Source organism: Heterodontus francisci, chromosome 25, assembly GCF_036365525.1.
Source record: "Heterodontus francisci isolate sHetFra1 chromosome 25, sHetFra1.hap1, whole genome shotgun sequence".
In the NCBI taxonomy this organism is placed as follows: Eukaryota; Metazoa; Chordata; class Chondrichthyes; order Heterodontiformes; family Heterodontidae; genus Heterodontus; species Heterodontus francisci.
In genome coordinates, this window is record NC_090395.1 from 17,237,862 (window position 1) to 17,262,824 (window position 24,963).

A 24,963-nucleotide genomic window follows, 5' to 3' on the forward strand; every position below is an offset into this window, starting at 1 on the left:
CCCTGATAACCCCCCAGTCCCTGACAACCCTCCATTCCCTGATAACCCCCCAGTCCCTGACAACCCTCCATTCCCTGGTATCCCCCCAGTCCCTGATAACCCCCCAGTCCCTGACAACCCTCCATTCCCTCATAACCCCCCAGTCCCTGACAACCCTCCATTCCCTGATAACCCCCCAGTCCCTGACAACCCTCCATTCCCTGATAACCCCCCGGTCCCTGACAACCCTCCATTCCCTGATAACCCTCCATTCCCTGATAACCCCCCAGTCCCTGACAACCCTCCATTCCCTGGTATCCCCCCAGTCCCTGATAACCCCCCAGTCCCTGACAACCCTCCATTCCCTGGTATCCCCCCAGTCCCTGATAACCCCCCAGTCCCTGACAACCCTCCATTCCCTGGTATCCCCCCAGTCCCTGATAACCCCCCAGTCCCTGACAACCCTCCATTCCCTGGTATCCCCCCAGTCCCTGATAACCCTCCATTCCCTGATAACCCCCCAGTCCCTGACAACCCTCCATTCCCTGATAACCCCCCAGTCCCTGACAACCCTCCATTCCCTGGTATCCCCCCAGTCCCTGATAACCCCCCAGTCCCTGACAACCCTCCATTCCCTGGTATCCCCCCAGTCCCTGATAACCCCCCAGTCCCTGACAACCCTCCATTCCCTGGTATCCCCCCAGTCCCTGATAACCCCCCAGTCCCTGACAACCCTCCATTCCCTGGTATCCCCCCAGTCCCTGATAACCCTCCATTCCCTGATAACCCCCCAGTCCCTGACAACCCTCCATTCCCTGATAACCCCCCAGTCCCTGACAACCCTCCATTCCCTGGTATCCCCCCAGTCCCTGATAACCCCCCAGTCCCTGACAACCCTCCATTCCCTGGTATCCCCCCAGTCCCTGATGACACACACCCCGCCCCCCCGCGAATTCATTCTGGACAGTGATTAGCACGTGATTTCCGTCTGGCCCCGCCTTATAATGCGTCACTTCCGGCAGCTTGGTCTCTTGACCCGGAGTAACTGTTTCCGAGGCGGTGGCGGCCTGTGTCCAGGGAAACGGTAACCGGCGGAGAGCGGGAAGGAGTGAGGCCTGGAGCCCCGGACTGAGCGGCGGAGATTGAGGGAGGGAGAGCCGGGTAGGCCGGGGCCTGCGGCTGTGAGTGACCGAGAGCCGGCTCCATGAACGCTCAGCGGCGGCCGGCGCGGCGGATCGATGGTGGTGAGGTGAGCCGGGGCCCCATTGCTGCCGCCCTTCGGCCGGGCCGCGGGAGCTCGGGGATGGGGACAAACCGGAGCCCGGGCCACGGTTTCGGTCTGGGCCTCGGGCTGAACTCGCTGCTGCAGCAGCCCCTGTCCCGGCAGCAGCTGAAACGCCTGGAGGAGCACCGGTACCGGAGCGCCGGGGCCTCGCTGCTCGAGCCGCTCATGCAGGTCTGGTGGGAGTGGCTGGTCCGCCGGCTCCCGCTCTGGGTGGCTCCTAATGTCATCACCATCATCGGCCTGGCCCTCAATGCCTGCACCACACTGGTCCTCATGTTGTACTGCCCGACTGCCACTGAACAGGTAAGCCCATAGAATACAAAGGATATGCTTTAACATGTGTAGGATCCATTAGAATGCCGGACAGCTAACCAGCAGATAAACCTATAGAATAGATGGGATATAATCATATGCCTAATGACCAAGCTGATAAATGGGTAGAATATTTGGATATGTGACATGTCCGTCATGAAGCAGCAACATAGAAACGTGAGGAGGTCTTTCAGCACTGCGATCCTGTTCCACCATTCACTGGGATCATTGTGGATCTGTATCCCAGCTCCATCCACCCACCTGAGCTCCATATACCCTTGACTGGCAAAAATGTATCAATCTCAGATTTGGAAAAATATTAATTGGGCTAACATGTACTGTATTTTGTGGGCGAGAGAACCTTTTGTGTGAAGCTGTGTTTCCTAACTGCACTCCTCAATGGTCTGGCTCTCATTTTAATGTGATGGCCCTTTCTCCACCATCGGTGGGAAGAGCTTCTCTATCTAACCTGTGGAGCCTGGTAACGTTCTGAATCTTTTAGTTGAGACAGTAAGCCAAAGCCCCGTCTGCTCCTTCAAGTGGATGTAAAAAGTCCCACGGCACTATTTCAAAGAAAAACAGGGGGTTCCCCCAGGTGCCTTGGACAACGTCACAAAAACAGATTTCTCTAGAAAATAGGAGCTGGAGTAGGCCATTCGGCTCTTTGAGCCTGCTCTGCCATTCATTGTGATCATGGTTGATCATCCAGCTGAGTGACCTGGTCCCTGCTTTCACCCCGTTCCTTTTGATCCCTTTAGACCCAAGAGCTATATCTATCTCCTTCTTGAAAACATACAATGTTTTGGCCTCAACTGCTTTTTGTGGTAGTGAATTCCACAGGCTCACCACTCTCTGGGTGAAGAAATTTCTCCTCATCTCAGTCCTGAAAGTTTTACCCTGTATCCTTAGACTACGACCCCTGGTTCTGGACTCCCCCACCATCGGGAACATCCTTCCTGCATCTAGCCTGTCAATTCCTTAATGAATTTTATAGGCTTCTATGAGATCCCCCCCTCGCTCTTCTGAACTCTAGCAAATATAATCCTAACTGACTCAATCTCTCCTCATACGTCAGACCTGCCATTTTAGGAATCAGTCTGGTAAACCTTCGCTACACTCCCTCTATAGCAAGAACATCCTTCCTCAGATAAGGAGACCAAAACTGCACACAATATTCCAGGTGTGGCCTCACCAAGGCCCTGTATAATTGGAGCAAGACATCCCTGCTTCTGTACTTTAATCCTCTTGCTATGAAGGCCAACATACCATTTGCCTCTTTTTACCGCCTGTTGGACCTGCATGCTTACCTTCAGCGAATCGTGTACGAGAACCCTCAGGTCTCGCTGCATATTTCTCTCTCTGTTTATAGCCGTTCAGATAATCTGCCTTCCTGTTTTTGCTACCAAAGTGGATAACCTCACATTTATCCACATTATACTGCATCTGCCATGCATTGGCCCACTCACTCAACTTGTCCAAATCACCTTGAAGCCTCTCTGCATCCTCCCCACAACTCACCCTCCCACCCAGTTTTGTGTCATCTGCAAATTTGGAGATATTACATTTAGTTTCCTCATCTAAATCATTAATATATATTGTGAATAGCTGGGGTCCTAGCACCGATCCCTGCGGTACCCCAGTCACTGCCTGCCATTCGGTAAAAGACCTATTTATCCCTACTCTTAGTTTATTGGTTGACGGGCAGGAAACAAAGTCTTAAACAATAATTAGAACTCTATGTGAAAAAATTCTTTGAAAGCTTCTTCTTATTCTTAACCCTCATGTGCACACACCTACATTTAAAAAAAAAACTGGTTAACTGGGGGAAAATGCTTTTTCGGTTTACAACTGTTTCTTGGGAATAATAAAATAATTGGGTTGTCACGGTCTGGTAGGATATTTCTGGTTCGGTGAGATGTCCCAGAGTCAAATAGTTGGATGCCACTCAAAGTCTCTCCAGCCGAGGCTGATGAACAGTGTGCTGGGTAGGCTTTCAAGGCAATTTGTCTGCAGCAGGCGTCACGCAGCAAAGGATGTAGCGACAGGTCTTGGAATTTGAAGTAGCACTCTAGCAGTAGAAGCTTTCTTGAGCTTTCAGGATCTCCCAAAACACAAGGCAACAGGAATCACTCTTGAGACAGGAGGCAATAGGAAACTGCTGCCTTTCAAATGTAGGTCTTCCTCTCTGCAAAGTAGTCTCTCTGCACCGAGAACAGCAATTCCTCATTTTTTTGGATCTTTTTCCCCTCTCTAGGCAGACCACAGCTGCACTTAAATGTAGGATTTCTTTTTCCAAGAGAGGCAAGTCTTCTTTCACAGAGAGTAGGTCTGGTCTACAAACAGGTCCCAGACAGGTCTGACTGCATGCTGCTGGTCCAGCCCACACTATTTTCACAATGCAAAGTGAAACTAAAACCCACAGTCAAGTCATGTGACAGTCTTAAATCTTCCTATCATTTCCCTGTTGAGCTGCTCAGAAACTGGTGCCTTGCAGTGTGTGCACACTTTTCTCAGTCCACAATTCAAATATCTCTTAAAGCACTTTTTGCAAAGAAAAATAGAAACACTCCTAACACCAGTAATAAAGCAAACATTAACACACAGATTGAAATATGAGAGTACCCTTTTTATCTTGGCCCCTCACAACCCCCCCGTCTCAAACCCTGGTTAACCGAAAGAGATTTTCTCTTTAGAGTTCTTACCAAAAAAGAAAGAAAAAAAAAAAAACTTTGGCCAAATACTTGCTAATTCTTGAAGAAAAAAGAGAAGATATGGAAAGATGTCAGATGTTCGTTTTTTTTTTGTCTGGGGTCCGGGTAAACAATGACGGCTAACTGGGATCCTTTTCTGGAGAAATTCGTTCAGGCAGCGTTGAGGATTTATCTGGCAGCTTTTTGCAGCATCTCAGGAGACATGCAGCAATGAGTTCCAGGCAGCCATTTCAGGAGGAATGCAGCATCAATTTCTCTACTTTTACACTCAAGATAGAAAAACTGGCAGGCTTTTCAAAGAGCTGGAAAAGGCTGAGTTGGGGTGTTTATCCTTGGCAGTTGATTTTTTAAACTCCTTTTCAAAATACTGTCTATACCCCAAATGCCTGTCCAAAGCGAAACCAAAACAAGATCTCAAGTCAAGTCTCCTGACCCCTGTAAATCTTGGCCTGTCACTTCTCTATAAATATCTTTCCCAGGTTAAAACATCCCCGCTGGGTACTTATCTGAAGACAGGTGACTTCCAGTAAGCGTTGTTTACAAGCCAAGTCCAAAAGATCTTCCAATGACTTCTGTTTTTTTTTAAAAAGAACCAAGTCCAGTATCTAGGGAATTCTTTTTTTTTAAGTTTTATAACAAGTCCTCAGAACTTAACAAAAATGGAAGCACTCTTCACAGCAGCCATGTCACAAAGGAGGAGGTAGAGAATCAGGATAAAAATAGTTAAAAGGTTTGCAGTGCACAAAGTAGAAAATTACTTGCTGAGGATGGGATGCACACTGAAGGGAAGTAAAGGTGGAAATGCTGGAGGCTCTGATCGCAATGCTCCAATCTTGCTTTGATATGAGGGCTGTGCTAGTGGGCTGAAGGATTGTATAAAAATGGAGAGAGGGGTAAGTCTAGCAAATACAAGCCAGTCAGCCTAATTGGTGGTGGGGAAACTTTGAGACGATCTGAGACAAAATTAATTGTCATTTGGAAAGATATGGGTGAGTAGATGACAGCTAGCATGCATTTGATAAAGACACATTGTGTGTGTCTAACTTGATTTGATGGAGTAACAAAGGCAGTTGATCAGGGCAGTGCAGTTGATATATAAATGGACTTTCAAAAGGTGTTTGATAAATTGACATACAATAGACTTGTTAGCAAAATTGAACCCCATGGGTTAAAGGGGTAGTGGCTGCATGGGTATAAAAAAAATTGGCTAAAGGACAGAAAGCAGGTGTATTGTAGCATGGTGGATATGTCACAGGACTAGTAATCCTGAGACCTGCATTAATGATCCAGAGACATGAGTTCCAATCACAAAGGGTAGCCTGTCGAATTTAAATTCAATGAATTAAATAAATCAGGAATTAAAAGCTAGTTTCAGTAATGGTGACCATGAAGCTACCTATTTGTCATTAAAACCCATCTGGTTCACTAATGTCCTTTTGAGAAGTAGTTTGGAATCTGCTGTCCTTACCCAGTCAGGCCTGTATGCGACTTCAGACCCACTGAAATGGCCTCACAACTAATCAGTTTTATTCAAGGAGGCAGCTCACTGTTACATTCTCAAGGGTAATAAATGCTGGCCTGATCAGCGTCCACATTCCATGAATGAATAAAAAGTAAAGCAGACAACATTGGGGGACAGTTTTTCAGACTGGAGGGACAAACATAGTGGTATCTCCAAGGGATTGGTATTGGGACCACTCCACCTTTTGAGATAGATATAAATAACCTAACTTGGGTTTACAGGGCCCTAATTTTAAAGTTTGCAGATGACCCAAAACTTGAAAATGAGGTAAACAGTGAAGAGGCTAGTAACAGACTTCAGAAGATAGACTGGTGAAATGGGTAGATGCATGATGGATGAAATTTAACAAGTTTTGAGTGATGGATTTTGGAAGGATGATCAGGCAAAGCAATATGAACTAAATAGTGTATTTTTTAAGGACTGTGTTGACTGACATCTGGAATGTAAGTGCAAAAATCTTTGAAGGTGGCAGGAATTGAGTAGGCTCTTTTTTTAAGAAAAAGCATGGTATCCTTGACACTAAGCAAAAGTGTGGAGTACAAGAATGAAGATAGTACGTTAAATCTTTATATGTGACTGGTTAGGCCCCAGCTGGAGTACTGTGCCCAAATCTGGGCACCATACTTTAGGAAGGATGGCAAAGCTTTGGGGGAGGGTACAGAAGAGATTTGCTAGAATGGTACCAGGAATGCAGGACTTCTGTTATGTGCAGAGACTGGAGAAGCTGGGGTTCTCATTAGAACAGAGAAGGTTTAGGGGAGATTTTATAAATGCATTCACTATCGTGAATGGTTTTGATAAACTGAGAAACTTTTTCCAAAGGCAGAGGTTCAGTACCAGAGAACAGAGTTAAAGTAATTGGCAAAAGAACCAGATGGGTTTAGAGAATTATTCCTCACTGTTGTGATTTGGAATGCGTTGCCTGAAAGGATGGTGTAAGTAGATTCAGTAGTAACTTTCAAGAGGAAATTGGATGAATACCTGAAGGGAAAAACTTTGCAGGACTATGGAGAAAGTAGGGGAGTGGGACTAATTGGATAGCTTTTTCAAAGAGTTGGCAATGGAGCGATGGGCTGAATGGCCTCATTCTATGCTGAATCATAGAATGATACCATTTATATATAGGTGTCTGCAGGTGTATAAATGTTTCTCGTGTAAAATCTGCAATTGTTGGGTGTGCAAAATTGAAAGTGTATATCATGCTGTACTCCAAACAAAAAAACAATGTGACTTAATTGTTACTAAGACCAGGCCATCAGATGTCACCAAGAACCAAACAATTCTGCTTGGGTTAATGCTATTTACTTTTATCAGTGTTCTAGGTGATCAGTTATGTAGAAGGGCATGTAGAGTCCTATTGGTGTGTAGTAACTGTCCCACTGTCAATGGGTGCCTGTGTCAGTCTAATGGACTATGTAGGGACCTTGCTTGTTCTTCAGGATGTGTTGTCATGTAGCTTGGTATTGGAGCAGCTGATATCATTAGTTGGCGTGTGCCTGTCTTGGTTTTGTCACTTAGCAAGTTCTGTGATCTCTGTCCCACTGGCGAGTGTTTTTGGAAGAAACATTTCCTGTTTTGCATTGTTGTCAGTTGAGTTTCTTTTAATGTGTTTTTATTTTGTAACTGCTTCTAACTGAAAGCACTCACTAAGCATCTGTAGATTCTGTCCTCCCCAAGTTGGCTTGTCTCTGGAGAGAGCACTTGGAGCTGCAAAACACTGGTGAAGTACTGGTGGTTGTGGGTCTGTCACTGGGCTGGGAGCAGTTTGAACATTTAATTAGATTTAGATTATTTAGATTTAGAGTTAAAGCACTGAAACAGGCCCTTCGGCCCACCGAGTCTGTGCCGACCATTAAACACCCTTTTATACTAATCCCATATTCCTACCACATCCTCACCTGTCTCTATATTCCCCTACCACCTAACTATACTAGTGGCAGTTTACAATGGCCAATTTACCTATGAACCTGCAAGTCTTTTGGATGTGGGAGGAAACCAGAGCACCCGAAGGAAACCCACGCAGACACAGGGAGAACTTGCAAACTCCACACAGGCAGGACGCAGAATTGAACCTGGGTTGCTGGAGCTGTGAGGCCGCGGTGCTAACCACTGCGCCGCCCTTGTGTGGCTTGGTGTTGTATTTTTTTCACTTATGAAGCCTCTCTGGACATTTTACTACTTTAAAAGCATTATGTAAATGCAAGTTGTTGTAAATGCAACAAAACAAACAGCTCAGAGAACATTCCCAGCCAGCACTCATGAAAACTGCAAAATACGGTGATGTGGATTGCTTCTCAACCGTTGCTTTATTTATCAACTGTTTATTTGCTAGAATTTGCAGGGGTGCTGCTTATGAGCTTTCTCCAAGTGTTTTCAATAGATTAGGTCAGGGCTGCTTATCAATCTCTCTTTTGAGTTTCTTTGGTCAACTTTGCTGATTTGCAGCCTCCTAATGCAAAATTCTGACTCCTCCCTCTCCATTCCAGCTTGGAGAAACACTGCAGCTGTGTGGAAAACAAACTGGAGATTGTGTGCATAGGTTATTTTGGCAGGAGTTTAATAGGTTTCGTGCTCCTGACTGACCATATAGCCATTCATCACTCCATTTCCCTTTGAAGCCATTCTGAGCTGGATCCGACTGGCAGGATGGTGAAGGTTGGACTTGCCTAGTGATCCTGCCACTTATTTTTCTAAAATTTTATTTAGAGATACAGCACTGATACAGGCCCTTCGGCCCACCGAGTCTGTGCCGAAAAACAGCCACCCATTTAGACTAACCCTACAGTAATCCCATATTCCCTACCACCTACCTACACTACGGGCAATTTACAACTGCCAATTTACCTATCACCTGCAAGTCTTTGGCTGTGGGACACCCAGACACCCAGAAGTAAAATGGAGGCAAACTCTGCCCAGGACCCAACAGTCCTGCTGGCGAACAGTGGCACCTTGCAAAGGAAAATTGGGATGCAGTAAATGCAAAGTGTGGATCTTCACATCACCACTATCTGCCCATTTGACCCATAGATTTCCACATCCATCAGGAGACCAATCACATGTTTAAGGTGGATTTAAAATACAACAACAGGATTATGCCATTCAGCCCCTTGGAGTGCTTTGCCATTCAATGAGACTATGGCTGATCTCCACCTCAGCCCTGTTTACTCATCTGTGATGCATATCTCTTGATGTCTTCTTATCTTGGGGCTAGAATACAATGGGGAGGAAGTTGTGCTTCAGTTCTACAATCTTGGTCAGACCCCATCTGCTTTCAGTTCTAGGTACCACACCTCAGGCAGGATGTATTGGCCATGGAGGGATTGCTGCGCAGATTCATCTGAATGAAACTGAGGAAATGGTGCACTAACTGACTAGGCTAATATTCCCTCACATTTAGAAAATTGAGGAGCAATCTAATTGAGGTGTTTAAGATGTTAAATGGATTTGATAGGGTAGATAAACTATTTTGAGGGGGAAATCCAGAACAAGGGGGCATAAACTCAAAATTACAGCCTGGCCATTTTGGAGTAAAATCATGAAACAATTTTTCACCCACAAGGGGAATGGAAATCTGGGACCTGCTTCCAAAGGCCTGTGGGTGCTGGGGAGTCAGTTGAAAATTATCTAACACTGTTTATTGTGGAGTTCCTGGCAAGGCCAGCATTTGTTGCTCATCTTAATTACCCTTGAGGATGTGGTGGTGAGCCACTGCCTTGAACTGCTGCAGACCATGTGGTGTAGGTATACCCACAGTGCTATTAAGGAGGGAGTTCCAGGATTTTGACTGATTTATGAAGGAATGGTGTTAAGTTTCCAAGTCAGGATGGTGTGGCTTGGAGGGTAACTTGCAGGCAATAGCGATCCCGTACAACTGCTGCCCTTATCTTTCTGGGTAGTAGAGGTCGTGGGTTTTGGAGGTGCTGTTGAAGCCTTGGTGAGTTGCTGCAGTGCATCTTATAGTTAGTACACACTACAGCTATATGTGCTGGTGATGGAGGGAGTGAATGGCACCCCATCCACCATCTTCAACAATCAAGTGGGCTGCTCTGTCCTGGATAGTGTCGAGCTTCTTGAGTGTTTTTGGAGCTGCACTCATCCAGGCAAGTGGAGAGTATTCCATCATACTTGCCTGGATGGGGGCAGCTCCAACAACACTCGAAGCTCGACACCATCCAGGACAAAGGAACCTGCTTAATTGGCATCCCATCCACAAACATTCACTCACTCTGCCACTGATGCACAGTGGCAGCAGTGTGTACCATCTACAAGATGCACTGCAGCAACGTACCAAGGCTACGCAGGCAGCATCTTCCAAACTCTCAACCTCTACCAGCTAGAAGGGCAAGGGCAGCAGATGCAAGGGAACACGACCACCTGCAAGTTCCCCTCCAAGCCACACACCATTCTGACTTGGAACTATATCGCCATTCCTTCACTGTCGCTGCGTCAAAATCCTGGAACTCCCTCCTTCGTAGTACTGTGGGTGTACCTACCCCACGTGCACTGCAGTGGTTCAAGAAGGCAGCTCACCCCACCACCTCATGGGCAATTGGGGATGAGCAATAAATGCTGGCCTAGCCAGCAATGCCCACATCCCATGAAACAGGTAAAAAAGCTCAACAAGAGAGGGGGTGGTTCTGGACTTAATTTCAGGGAATGAAGCTGGGCAAGTGGAAAAACAGAAAATGCTGAAAATACTCAGCAGGCCAGGCAACAACTGTGGAGAGAAAAACACTGTTAATGTTTCAGGTCTTGTGACCTTTCATCAGAACTGAAATGTAACTCTGTTTTTCTCTCACAGATGCTGCCTGACCTGAGTGTTTCCAGCATTTTCTGTTTTTGTTTCAGATTTCCAGCAAGGTCTGTGCAGTGGTAACTCTTATAAATATTGTCATGAACAGGTGCATCTGGGTGGTGCAACAGGTAGATTTGGGTGAGGTCAGGGTAGGTTTTTCCCTTGTGTTAGGTTCTCTCACCACCTGCAAGCCCAGGTAGGACTCTTGTCAGTAGTGGTGTTACTGAACCACTCTTGGTGATGGAAATTGAAGTGTCTCACCCAGAGTACGTTCTGTGCCCTTGTTGCCCACTGCGTCTTCCAAGTGGTGCTCAACATGGAGGAGTACTGATTCATCAGCTGAAGGAGAGTGGTGGGTGGTAATCACTGGGAGCTTTCCTTGCCCATGTTTGACCTGGTGCCATGAGATGTTATGGGGTCCAGAGTCAACGCTGAGGGCCCCCAGAGCGTCTTCCACCTGTCTATATAGTTCTGATGGGACAGGACGTACCCAGGGACGGTGATGGAAGAGTCGGGCATGTTGGCTGTAAGGTATGATTTGGTGAGTCTGATTGTCAGGCCATTGCTTGATTAGTCTGTGGAACAGCTCTCCCAATTTTCGTACAAGTCTCCAAATATTCGTGAAGAGAACTTTGCAGGGTTGACTGGGCAGTGTGTATCTTTGTCATGTCTGTTGCCTCGCTCAATGCTGGGTGGTCTATTTTCATTTTTTAAAAAAAAATAAAAATTTGTAGCCATTTGATACAAATGACTGGCTTTGCTAAGCTATTTCAGAGGGCTTTTAAGAGTCATCTGCACTACTGTAACATTTGCGTCACAAGTGCCAGGCAATGACCATCTCCAACAAGAGAGAATCTAACCATCTCCCCTTGACATTCAATGGCATTACAATTGCTGAATCCCCCACTATCAACATCTTGGGGGCTGCCATTGACCAGAAACTGAACTGGAGTAGCCATATAAATACCGTGGCTACCAGAGCAGCTTAGAGACTGGGAATTCTGTGGTGAGTAACTCACCTCTTGACTCCCCAAAGCCTGTCCACCATCTACAAGGCACAAGTCAGGAGTGTGATGGAATACTCTCCAATTGCCTGGATGGGTGCAGCTCCAACAACACTCTAAGCTCGTCACCATCCAGAACAAAGCAGCCCGCTTGATTGGCACACCATGCACAAAGATTCACTCCCTCCACCACCGACGCACAGCGGCAGCAGTGTGTACCATCTACACGATGCACTACAGCAATGCACCAAGGATCCTTAGACAGCACCTTCCAAACCTGTGACCTTTACCACCGCGAAGGATAAGAGCAGCAGATGTATGGGAACACCACCACCTGCAAGTTCCCGTCGAAGTCACACATCATCCTGACTTGGAACTATATCGCTGTTCCTTCACTGTCACTGGGTCAAAATCCTGGAACTCCCTTCCTAACAGCACTGTGGGTGTACCTACCCCACATGGACTGCAGCGGTTCAAGAAGGCAGCCCACCGCCATCTTAAGGGCAATTAGGGATGGGCGATAAATGCTGGCAGAGCCAGTGACGCCCACATCCCATGAATGACTAAAAAAAAAAACTCTATTTGGAGTCGCATATAAGTTAGGGTGGGTAAGGATGGCAGATTTCCTTCCCTAAAGGGCATTAGTGAACCACAATCTGGTAGTTTCATTTCTGATAGCTTTTTAATTCTAGGTTTATGTAATTAATTGAATTTAAATTCCCCCAGCTGCTTGGTGGAATTTGAATTCATGTTTCTGGATCGTTAGTCTTGGCCTCGGAATTTCTCGTCCAGTAACGCAACCAATATACTACCATACCAGAGAACGGTAGGTTTTTGTTGGGTTTCGAGGTTAAATATGGAGTTGAGGTGCAGGGCAGCTTCGAGAGGCTGAAAAGCATCCTCCCTCTATCTCCTGTATTCCAGCAGTAGTCCTGCCCCGCATGAGGTTTGATTGTTGCCTCATTTTAAAGAGCAACATATTTTGAATTGGTTGAAGCCCTGTATTATTGACTGATTATTCCTATTGTGTGGCTTTTATAACTCATTGTGAATGTTGTCCACCCTGTCCTCCGGGATTAGCATTCTCCTCCTGTTGGCTCTGTTGACTTGATAACCAAAGTCAGGCTATATCATGGTCTCCCACCACCAACCCTTTAATTTCCAAACTCCTGAAAGATATAAATCTTATGGAGCATCCTATTCGGACTCTGCTTTGTGCCTGTGATTTCCCCATCATGATGAGCTTCAGATTTCAATAGTGCCAGTTTACACAGCTCCTGGGCTAAGGTGGAAGAGAGCCATCCTTCTGTAGCAATGTTATTCCAATCTCCTGCTGTTAGACATGCCTCCAGATCATACACCCAAGTCCAAGTACAGTGTTGAACGGAGGCACTTAAAAGACAGCTGCATTTGATTTCTGTAGCACCTTTCAGGACATCACATCCCAGTATTTTACAGCCAATGAAATAGTTTTATGGTGCAGTCACTATTGTAATAACCTGCAGAGAAATAATTAAAATTATTACTTGTAATCTAGTACATTCATAGGATAATAGGAACAGGAGCAGGATTAGACTATTTGGCCTGTCGAGCCTGCTCCGCTGTTCAAACAGATCATGGCTGATCATCTGCCTCTGCCATTTTTCCCCACTATCCCCATATCCCTTGATATCATTTGTATTCAGAAATCTATTGATTTTTTTTTTCTGCCTTGAACATGCTCATTGAGCTTCCACAGCCCTCTGGGGTAGAGAATTCCACAGATTCACCACCATCTGAGTAAAGAAATCCCTCCTCATCTCAGTCTTAAATGGCCTGACCCTTATTCTGAGACTGTGTCACCTGGTTCTAGACTCATCAGCCAGAGGAAACATCCTATCCACAAGTTTCAATGAGATCACCCCTCACTTTTCAAAACTCTGGAGAATACGGGCCCAGTTTCTGCAATCTCTCTTCATAAGACAATCCTGCCATCCCAGGGATTAGTCTGGTGAACTTCTGCACTTCCTCTATGGCATGTATATCCTTCCTTAGATAAGGTCATCAAAACTATACATAATACTACAGCTGTGGTATCACCAAGGCTCTATATAATTGCAGCAAGACTTCATTCTTGTACTCAAATCCCTTTGCAATGAAGGCCAACATACAGTTTGCTGCCTTAATTGCTTGCTGTACCTGCAAACTAGCTTTTAGTGACTCATGAACAAGGATACCCAGGTCTCTCTGGACATCAACACTTCCCAACCTCTCGCTAAGAAATAATCTGTCTTTGTTTTTTTTTCTGCCAAAGTAGATCACTTCACACTTATTTACATTATATTCCAATTGCCATGTTCTTGCCCATTCATGTAGCCTGTCCAAATCCCCTTGAAGCTTCCTTGCATCCTCCTCACAACTTGCATTCCCTCATAGTTTTGTCATCTACAAATTTGGAAATATTACAATTGGTCCCCATATCAATCATTTATATAGATTGTAAATGGCTGTGGCCAAAGCACTGATCCTTGCAGTACCCCACTAATAGCAGCCTGCCATCCTGAGAATGACCCATTTATTTCTACTCTCTGCTTTCTGTTAACCAATTCTCAAGCCATTGCAGTATTTTACCCCAATCCCATGTGCTCTAATTTTGCTTACTAACTTCCTGTGTAGGACCTTATCAAAAGCCTTCTGAAAATCCAAATATACCACATCCACTGGTTCTCCTTTATTTATTTATGCTACAAGTAACATCCTCAAAAACTTCAAAAGGTTTGTCAAACATGATTTCCCTTTCATAAATCCATGTTGATTATGCTCAATCACATTATTTTCCAAGTATCCAATTATCTCATCCTTTTATAATAGATTCTAGCATTTTCCGTACTACTAATGTCAAACTTAACAGGTCTGTAGTTCTCCGTTTTCTCTCTTGTAACCACACTATTTCACGGAGCATTTGCTACTTTCCAGTCTGCAGGAACCCTTCCAGAATCTTTAGAATTTTGAAAGATAACCAATGCATCCACGATCTCTATAGCCGTCACCTTTGGTGGTCTGGGATGTAGCTCATCTGGTCCAGGGGAGTTATCGACTTTCAATCCAATTAATTTTTCGAGTACTACCTCATCATTGATACGAATTACTTTCAGTTCCTCTTTTTTACAAGTCCCTTTGTTCCCTAGTATTTCTGGGAGATTTTCTGTATTTTCCCTCGTGAAGACAGACACAAAATAATTAAATCTCTCTGCCATTTCCTCATTCTCTGCCATAAATTCTCCTGTCTCTGCCTGCATTTGACCCACATTCGTCCTTGCTAATAGTTTCCTTTTCACATAACTAAAGAAGCTTTTACATTGTTGCATTACTTAACCATATAGCAAAAAAAGTCGCAAACTGCTGCTTACTGCCCTGTGTGTATTTCTGCTGATTTTGGACTCATACTGTTTTGTGTTCCTCAGGCACCTCTGTGGGCATACCTAGCCTGTGCACTGGGCCTTTTTATCTACCAGACACTCGATGCGATAGATGGGAAGCAGGCTAGAAGAACCAATAGCAGTAGCCCTCTTGGAGAACTGTTTGACCATGGCTGTGATTCACTTTCCACAGGTAGGAGTTCACTTACTTAGTTGTCTTTTATCTACTGAATATGTAGAAAGCTCTTGTGTGTTTTTGTAACCAGTACCTTAACAAAACACAGCAGGCAATACTGGAACAGGGGTGAAAAGCTAATCAATGGATTCAACTGAGGTCCCCATTAAAGCTTAATGAAATAAAAATGTGCGGCTCCTGCTGAGGCAGATCTGATGCCCCATGCGAATGCATTCTGCCAAACTTACTTACTTTTGGCAATGGGAGGGAACAAGGATAGAGACACATGGGACTGGAGAAAAGCCCATGGATTAAAAGGGACAGTGGCAGCATGGATACAAAGTTGGCTGACTGACAGGAAACAGTGGTGAATGTTTGTTTTTCAGACTAGAGGAAGCTACGCAGTGAGGTTCCCCAGGGGTCAGTGTTGGGACCCTTGTTTGTCTTGCTATATATTAATGACCTGGACTTGGGTGTGCAGGGCCCAATTTCAAAATTTGCAGATGACACAGAAGTAGGAAGTATTGTGAACTGAGAGGAGGATAATGATTGACTTCAAGAGGCCGTACACATCTGGTGGAAACATGGCATATATGAATATGAAAATTGATGCAGGGAACTGTGAAGTTATGTTTTGGTAAGAAGAACGAGGAAAGGCAATATAAAATAATGGGTACAATTCTAAAGGGGTTGGAGGAACAGCAAGACCTGGGGGAATATGTGTACAAATCACTGAAGGTGCCAGGGCAGGTTGAGAAAGTGATTAATAAGGCATACAGGATCTTGGGCGTGATGTGTAGGGGCATAGAATACAAAAGCAAGGAAGTTATGAACCTTTATAAGCAATTTGTTCGGCCTCGACTGGAGTGTTGTGTCCAATTCTGGGCACTGCACTTTAGGAAAGATGCGACGTCTTGAGAGGGTGCAGAAAAGATTAATGAGAATGGTTCCAGAGATGAGGGACGTCAGTTATGTGGATAGATTGGAGAAGATGGGATTGTTCTTGAAGAAAAGGTTGAGAGGAGTTCTGATGACGGGTCACTGACCTGAAACGTTAACTTTGCTTCTGTCTCCACAGATGCTGCCAGACCTGAGTATTTCCAGCACTTTTTGGTTTTATTTCAGATTTCCAGCATCTGCAGTATTTTGCTTTTATTTTAAGGTTGAGGGGAGATTTGATAGAGGTGTTCAAAATCATGAAGGGTCTAGACAAAGTAGATTGGGATAATGTGTTCCCATTGGTGGAAGGGTTAAGAACCAGAGGACACCAATTTAAGGTGATTGGCAAAAGAAGCAACAGCGACATGGGGAAGAACTTTACGCTGCAAGTGGTTCGGAAGTGGAATGCCTGAGTTTGTTGGAGGCAGATTCAATTGTGGCTTTCAAATTGGAATTGGATGAGCACTTGAAGAGAGAGTATTTGGAGGGCCACAGGAAAAGGGCAGGGTAGTAGGACTGGCAGGTTGCTCTTGGAGAAAGCTGGCACAGACATGATGGGCTGAATGGTAGCCTCTGATTCTGTAAAGAAGTTCATGATGAGGGGCTAAGCATATATAACTAAGCTTATTTCATGAAGAGAACAACTGAAGCAAATCGATTAGGGGACATTGTTTAAAACCTCAGTAGAGGATAACTGGAAGAGTGTTGAAGGAATAATGCTGAGCATCCAGAATGATTGCATATCAATGAGCTCAGACTAAAAGGTGATCCTAAGTAGATTAACAAATTCAGTATGATATAAATTGGAAAAAAAGTCTGTGGTGGGAAAGGGCTTACTGAGATGAATACAAGAAAACATAGAAATACATGACCATGATTAGAGAGGAGCAACAAGAGACCTGGCCAAAGCATAGCAACCTAGCTTAAACAAAAGTGTAAATTGTTTCAGCAAGAGGGAAGTAAGAGAAGACGTAAAAACCATAATCAATGCACATGTACTCAAAAGAGGACAGGCATGCGATAGTAAATATCCTTACTCCGTGTATTCGAAAAGGAACGCGTGAACGATATGCCTTCCCCCAGCAGATGTAATTTGAGTAAAATTAATGACATTGATAGAGGAGATGAAAGTGCCAGATAAGCTCAAAACAGGGATAGGCAGTGTTTAACCCAAACTACTGAGAATTGCATAGAACTAACACAGAAACAGGCCATTTAGCTGAACTGGTCTATATCAATGTTTATGTTCCACGTGAGTCTCCTCCCACCCTACTTCATCTCATCCTCTTGGCATAGCCTTTTATTATTTTCTCCCTTGTGTTTAACATCCCCTTAAATGCATCTCTCCTATTCACTTCAACCACTCCCTGTGGTAGCAAGTTCTACATTCTAACCACTCTCGTAAAGTTTCTCCTGAATTCCTTACTGGATTTATTAGTAAATATTTTTTTTTTTTTTAATGCCTCGTAGCTTTAGACTCTCCCATAAGCAGAAGCATCCATTTACCCTGTTCGATCACACTTCTCTTTTTTTTTACTGAAGAGGCTCAGCCTGTTCACTCGCTCCTGAGACAAAGATTCGCGAGGCACTAGTGATCATTCTGAGGGATGCACTGTAAACAGGGCAATGTGATTGCCCATATTCAAAAGAGGACACCAGCAGCTACTTCAGTTTGGTCGACAATAATAGAATTGATTATTGATATAGCAGTCACCATGGGTTCCAAATGGGAAGATGCTGTCTCTCCAACATTTAAGCAACAATCCAAGTGGTCTGTGAAACCCTATGACATTGAAGTTGGAATTTTGAAAGGCATTTGACAAAGGATATTGGTCAAAAGCAAAGCCGTCAGATTGAAGTCTTGGTCACGAAACTGGCTGGATAGAAAACGAGGGTTTGAGAGTTGTCGCGGATCGAAAAAGTACTGACTGGAATACTTCAGTGATTGCTGTTTCTAATTTACATCAATGACTGATTCTGAAACCCTCGTTACATTGTTCAAAGCTACAGATTGTACCAAACTAGGAGGAGCAGTGGAATCAGAGGTGGCAATTCAAATTGGAGTAAGCTGAACAAAATATGTATGGGCAGAAGACTGGGAAATGAAATTTAGTTCAGACAAGTGAAGTGTTGCAAGGGGAGGAAAAATGAGCACTGGGCATACTGTGGTGTTGAAGTGGCCAAGGCTAAAGCTGAGGCACCTGGAAGATGAGGGGGAGGATCTTAAACACAATTATCAACATGCCCAAGCAATGCAGTGCAGCAATCAAACACGGCCAGTAGAATTTTGAACTTTATAAACCAAAGCAGTTGATTCCAAGTTGGAAGAAGTCCTGATCACATTGTAAAGATTCACCTTGAGTTTTGGTCAGCTCTTTGTCCAGTGCTGGTCAGGCCTGCCTAGGGGCCTCAATCCGGTGCCAGTCTCGATCACTTCATTCTTCTAAATTCCAGGGAGTAAAGGCCAAGTCTATTCCATCTCTCCTCATAGAACAATCCCCTCATCCCAGGAACCAGTCTAGTGAACCTTCATTGTACTTGCTCTAGAGAAAGTATGCCCGTCCTTCAGTAAGGAAACCAAAACTGAACACGGCAGTCCAGGTATAACCTCACCAATACCGTGTATAGTTGTAGTAAGATTTCTTTAATCTTGTACACCAATCCCTGTGTACCAAAAGCTAATATACCATTTGCCTTTCTAATTGCTTACTGTACCTGCATGTTAATTTTCTGTGAATCATGTGCAAGGATACCCAGGTCCCTCTGCCCACATTTCCCAGAGTCTCTCCATTCAAAAAATACTCTGCTTTATTTTTCCTACCAAAGTGGATAACTTCACACTTTGCCATATTGTGTTCCATCTGCCATGTTCTTGTCCACTCATCCAATCTGTTTGTAACCTCCTTACTTTCCCACCTAACTTTGCATCCTCAGCAAACTTGGATATGTTGCACTCAATCCCCTCGACCAAGTCATTAATATAGATTGTAAATAGCTGAGACCCAAATACTGATCTTTGTGGTATCCTGCTAGTTACAGCCTGCCAACCTGAAAATGTCCCGTTTTATTACTGTTCTCTGTCCATTAACCAATCCTCAATCTGTGCTAAAATATTAACCCAATCCAGAGTACTAATTTTGTGCAATAATCTCTAGTCTGGCACCTTATCTAATGCATTTTGAAAATGCAAATACACTATATCCACTGGTTTGCCCCTTATCCATTCAAAAAACTCAACAGATTTGTCAAACATGATTTCCCTTTCAGAAATCAGTGACTCTACAATCATATAGTTTTCTAAGTGCCCTGTTATCATGTCCCTAATAGGTTCTAGCATTTGTCTACTAATGTCAAGCTAACTGATCCCTGTTTTCTCTCCTCTTTTTATTAAATGGGGTTAAGTTTGCTACCTTCCACTCCTTGGGAACTGTTCTAGAATCTGTGAATTCTGCAAGATCAAAACCAATGCATCCACTATTTCTGCAGATACCCCTTTTAAAACCCTAGGATGCAGGTCATCAGGTCCAGGGAATTTGTCTTCACTTAGTCCCATTGATTTCTCCAATACTATTTCTTCACTTATACTGATTTCTTTAAGTTCCTCATTCTTGTTAGACCCTTGGTTCCCCATTATTTCCAGAATTTTTTTAATTCTTTCATGGGCTGTGGGCATTGCTGGCAAGGCTAGCATTTGTTGCCCATCCCTAATTACCCTTGACAACTGAGGGCTTGCTAGGCCATTTCAGAGGGCAGTTAAGAGTCAACCATGTTGCTGTGGGTCTGGAGTCACATGTAGGTAAGAACAGTTTTCCTAAAGGACATTCGTGAACCAGATGGGTTTTTGCGACAATTGATAGCTTCACAGCACCTTTACTGAGACTAGCTTTCAATTTTTTATTAATTGAATTTAAATTCCATCAGTTGCCATGGTGGGATTTGAACCCATGTTCCCAGGGCATTAGCCTGGACCTCTAGTTCTAGTCCAGTGACATTACCACTACACCACCACCTCCCCTTTCATGAAGACACATTAAATATTTGTTTAGTGTCTCTGCCATTTCCTTATTCTCCATTTATAATTTCATCTTTCTCTGCCTCTAATGGATCCATGTTTACTTTCACTAATCTCTTATTTGCATACGTAGAGAAACGTTTACAATCTGTTTTATTGTCTCTGGCTAGTCTACTCCCATATTCTTTTTCTTTATCAATTTCCTGGTCCTTCTTTTGAATTCTAAAATCCTGCCAGTCCTCAAGCTTACTGCTCTTTGGCAACATTCTAAGCCTCTTCCTTTGATCTGCTATTTTTAACTTCTTGTTAGCCACGGTTGGACCCCTTTTGTCTGTGGGGTCTTAAAGCACAGTGGCGCAGTGATTAGCACCATAGCCTCACAGCTCCAGCGACCCGGGTTCAATTCTGGGTACTGCCTGTGCGGAGTTTGCAAGTTCTCCCTGTGACTGTGTGGGAGGCTCGGGCGAGCCCCTTCCTGACCCTCTGCTGCCAATTTATGCGCAACAGCGAGAAACTGCCCGTCTGCCCCAAGCCAATTAATGACCACTTAAGGGCCTCCGCCCACCATCAAGGGGATTTTACTTTTGGCAGGTGGGCAGCCCAGGCCTGAGAAAAGCCGCCTGATAAATGTAGACGTCCTGGGGGGCTGTTGGGGCCCACTCCTGATCGGGCACCCTGTGCCTGATGGAGGGATAACCCCTGTTTTTCTGCCCCACCCCCCCCGCCAATCGACACCCCCTTGCCTCGCCGGGGCCCGACTGATTTTCCCCTCAGTGAGGCTCCAAAGAGACACCTCTTTTCCTGGGCCGTCCTTCCTATTCACCTTTAAGCTGGGCGTAGTCCCAGCAGTAGCCACCGCTTCCAGTGGTGCTGCCGGCCCACTGATTGGCTGGTAGCTCCATTAGGCAGGACGTCCTGCCTCAGAGGTGGAAGTCCTGCCTAAGACCAATTAAGGGCCTGGGGACAATAAAATCCTGTCTGGATCCTCAGACCCAGCGGAGGTGGGATTGCCACAGACTTTTCAGTCGGTGGATGGCTCCCATCCAGCAAGTGTAAAATTCCGGCCCCTAGTTTTGGACTTGACTAAATCACTTGCCAACTCAATAGAAAATTCTATCTCATTATGGTCGGTCATTCTTGGAGGCCCTTTACTATAAGGTTATTAATTAACCCTTTCTCATAGCACAATATTGGATCCAAATTAGCCTGTTCCTTAGTTGGTTCCTCGACCTACTGATCTAGAAAACTATCTTGTATACATTCCATGAACTCATCTTCCACACTATTACTGTGTAAATTTGGTTTGCCCAGGCTATATGAAGATTAAAATCCCCCATAATTACTGTTTTCCCCCTTATTACATGCACCTCCAACTTCCTGATTTATATTATTTCCTACACAACAACTATAGTTAGGAGGTCTGTGAACAACTCCCATCAATGTTTTCTGTCCCTTGCTGTTTCTTAACTCTACCCAAACTAATCCTACTTCTTGATTTTTCTGTCTTTATCCCATCCTTTATCAGGAAAGCGCCTCCTTTTCCACTTTGCCTACCTCTTCTAAAGGTTAACTAAATATTTAGTTTCCAATCTTGGTCACTTTTGAACTGCATCTCCATAATGGCTATTGGTCAAACCTATTAATTTCTATCTCTGCAATTATTCTTATTTGTTGCGAATGCTTCGCGCATGCAGATATAGTGCCTTTAGCTTTGACTTTTTTCTAATTTTCCCTGATACCTTAGTTGCTAATGCCTTAGACCCTGATGAGCCTGTTTAATAGATCAACTCCATTTTATCACTACATTTCCCATTTTCATCCTACCTTTTCAACACCTTCATACTGTGAAACTCCCTAATGTGCTACATCAAGAGGCAAGGAGGGCTGTTCCCTTTCCTCTGCCTGAGAGAGTAACCTTGGATGGGAGGGGGAAGAAGACGTGCATAGTTTCTTGACATCCATTGTCATATCCCCAGTGGCTGAGTTAGAGAGATGATGATGGGCTGGAAGGTGTGATGTTGTCCCTTGCTGCTCCTAGATGGGTTGCAGACCTGGTTAATCCTACATATCGATGCTCCTTAACAGAACTGTTTTTGGGGCTGCAGTGACTGAGGGGGATTGTGCTAGAGTTGACCATCTCTGGGTACGACTGGTATGTTTGAATCCCAGTGTTCCATGTGCTTTCTGCATTGAGTAAACCCTGTGCACGTTTCCATCCCGCAGTATTTGTGGTCCTGGGAATTTGCATCGCTGTGCAGCTGGGCACAAATCCAGACTGGATGTTCTTCTGCTGTTTCGCTGGGGTCTTCATGTTCTACTGTGCACACTGGCAGACGTACGTCTCTGGGACACTGCGCTTTGGGATGTGAGTATTAGATGGTTGCTGAGGAGATAGTGAAGCATACGGGCTTAGAGAAGGGTGGCATTCCAGATTCCCCCCTCCTCTCTTTTTCCCTGCCCCCCACACTCCTTGTGGTGCCCTATATATGAGCTCCACACACACACCTGGAGGCTTGAGTGGAGCATAAATGCCAGCATGGGCTGAATGGTCTGTTTCTGTGCAGTATATCCTATGTAATATTGTATTTCTAACCTATTCTTCTCCAGGTATATAAAAAATCTTTAGGTGATCAATGATACTCAAACACTAATGAGCTTCAGTGCAGATACATTTCTTTTTTGGGCACTTGGTGATCTGGCACCCACTTTTTCTTTATTACAAAGAACCCAAGTTTAAATTCCACTGCCATTCTTTTGGACTCTGCCTTTGGCAAAGTCACTAGCAGCAGCTGTATCAGTGACCTGACACCAAGGGTTAGGACCCTCTGTAGGAGGGAAGTGAGCTGTACTGTGAACCCAATGTGTCTTGCAGCTATTCCAGTGAGTGGGGTTACTCTCAGATGGTGCTTCTTTGCTACATGTTCTGTTTTAGTCTTGTTTATGGTGTTGCATTGTTTTGATTATTCTCTAACTGACAGGTTCGATAGCACGGAAGCTCAGCTCTGTATTGTAGTTGCACAAGTTGTGACAGTGATTGTGGGGCCTTCACTGTGGAATATTCCGGTAAACACCAGCCTTCTGGGTGACTGCATGTTGATATTAGCCAATCAGACTGTCGCTCTATCATGCATCATAGCCAATCAGTAATGTCTTTCACCCCTTCAGGCTCCCCTAGATTTCCATCATGTGGCCACACCACATCGATAATTATCCCTTGTTTCTGCAGCGGAGTCTCCACTGCAGAAACACACACTTTCATTAAAGCTACACTGCATTCAAATTCTTAAAATTGGCTAGGTGATGAGGCATCCCTGTGGCATGTACTCAAACAGCCATTCTTTGTAATGGGGTGAGTATCAACATGTATTCAGTTACAGGAGTGAGAGCTACAGCTAAGACTGATTTAACCACCCCCAACTCTCCTCACCAGCCACACAGTTAAAGTGGCGACAACTGGATGGCATTCAGGGAAAGGAACCCCTGCCCTCTTTATTAGCCTAAAGGCACTGAAGCTAATTATAATGACCCTCTCATTACCCCAAGCTGAGACCAACTAACTTGGTGCAGACTCCCTCTTTTGGGGGTGGGCTGAAGCAGCTCTTAAAGTCAGACTTGCGCTGATGAATTGTGAATGCTGTCTTCAGAAATGGAACATTGGAGACATTGCAATGGGTTCTAATGGAGCAAGTTACTCTGTTGGCTTGGTGCATATTGGAGTTGCAGTTGCTTTGCTTAAGATGCACTAATGACCAGTGACTGGCTCTAATGCTGATTTCTGCTTTTCTTATCCAATCAGAATTGATGTGACTGAAGTGCAATTCTTCATAATTATCCTGTTTTTATTGGCTGCAAGTGGAGGAACTACATTTTGGGAATCAATGGTAATTAATTGAATAACTGAATTCTGATCCTCTTTACCTGGGAAAGGCCAGGGAGCCAGGGGCAGAAGGGCTTGGCTGGAGCAGAGATTGTCCTCTTGTCTCCTGGGGAGAATGCAATGGGACACAGAGCTGCAGGTTGAGAAACTGTCGATTGCATCCCACTGCCTGGTTTAATGTCCCTATTTGCTCTTGCATGAAAATCTACCTCCTGATTCCTGGTTGATTAGTGGGACTCATTCTGTTATATTTTGTGTAATTTTATTTAAGGCCTATGTCCCAGCGTCAGTCAAATGGATTGTAATTTATTTGGGCCAGCTGCATTTTAAGCACTGTGTGCTCTGAGCAGTTTACGTGCCAAACTCCACGCAGTTCTCAAGTCCTGAGCAGTGCGCTAGTGTCTCTGATTCCTAGTGTGAGCATTGGTGGTAAATCAAGGTAGTTCACAGGTCAAGTAGAGTCCAGGTGGATCTGTAATCTGTCTGAGTTCCTGATCCAGAGGCTCAGCAAGCCAAGATTAGAAAACACACTTGCTTTACTTGGAGCCAAATGTTTTGAACGTTTTAAGGTTACTGTAGCTAACCTCGCTGTGCCAAACCCATTACAGGATGCAAATCTGATGAGTGTTGCATCTAGATCAGGCACAGTGCAAAACAAGGGCTGCAACTGGCTTCAATATGTTGCTAGCTGAGGTGGTAATAGAAATGGTGGTAATACTAAATGCTGCTGGATTAAACTCTCCCACACACACTGCCTCCTTCACCAGCACAACTTTCTCCAGTTTTGCAAGTCTGAAAATATCAACAGTTTGCATTTACAAAATGCATTTAATGTAATAAAATACCCCAGGGCACTTCACAGGTGCATTATCAGACAAAAGCTACATGAGGTGTTAGGACAAGTTGGGTCAAAGAAGTAGGTTTTAAGGAGTGACTTAAAGGAGGGGAGAGATC

The 24,963-nt window shown here is 44.6% G+C and overlaps 1 protein-coding gene across 3 annotated transcripts in view; it reads left to right on the forward strand.

Annotated features, from left to right (window-relative positions):
- The first annotated feature begins 997 nt into the window (after nt 1–997).
- The window catches only part of LOC137383765 (choline/ethanolaminephosphotransferase 1-like), a 50,064-nt gene continuing 26,098 nt past the window's right edge, over nt 998–24,963 (forward strand). For 2 of the 3 annotated variants that reach the window (XR_010977459.1, XM_068056924.1), the window contains exons 1-4: nt 998–1,567; nt 15,052–15,199; nt 22,356–22,497; nt 23,929–24,013. Coding sequence is in view for 2 of the 3 variants with exons in the window: in XM_068056924.1 (XP_067913025.1) it covers nt 1,184–1,567; nt 15,052–15,199; nt 22,356–22,497; nt 23,929–24,013 (759 nt within the window). In the remaining variant the exon portion in view is untranslated. Of the gene's footprint in view, nt 1,568–15,051; nt 15,200–22,355; nt 22,498–23,110; nt 23,196–23,928; nt 24,014–24,963 lie in introns of all 3 variants that reach the window. The other variant, XM_068056925.1, reaches the window with a different exon arrangement.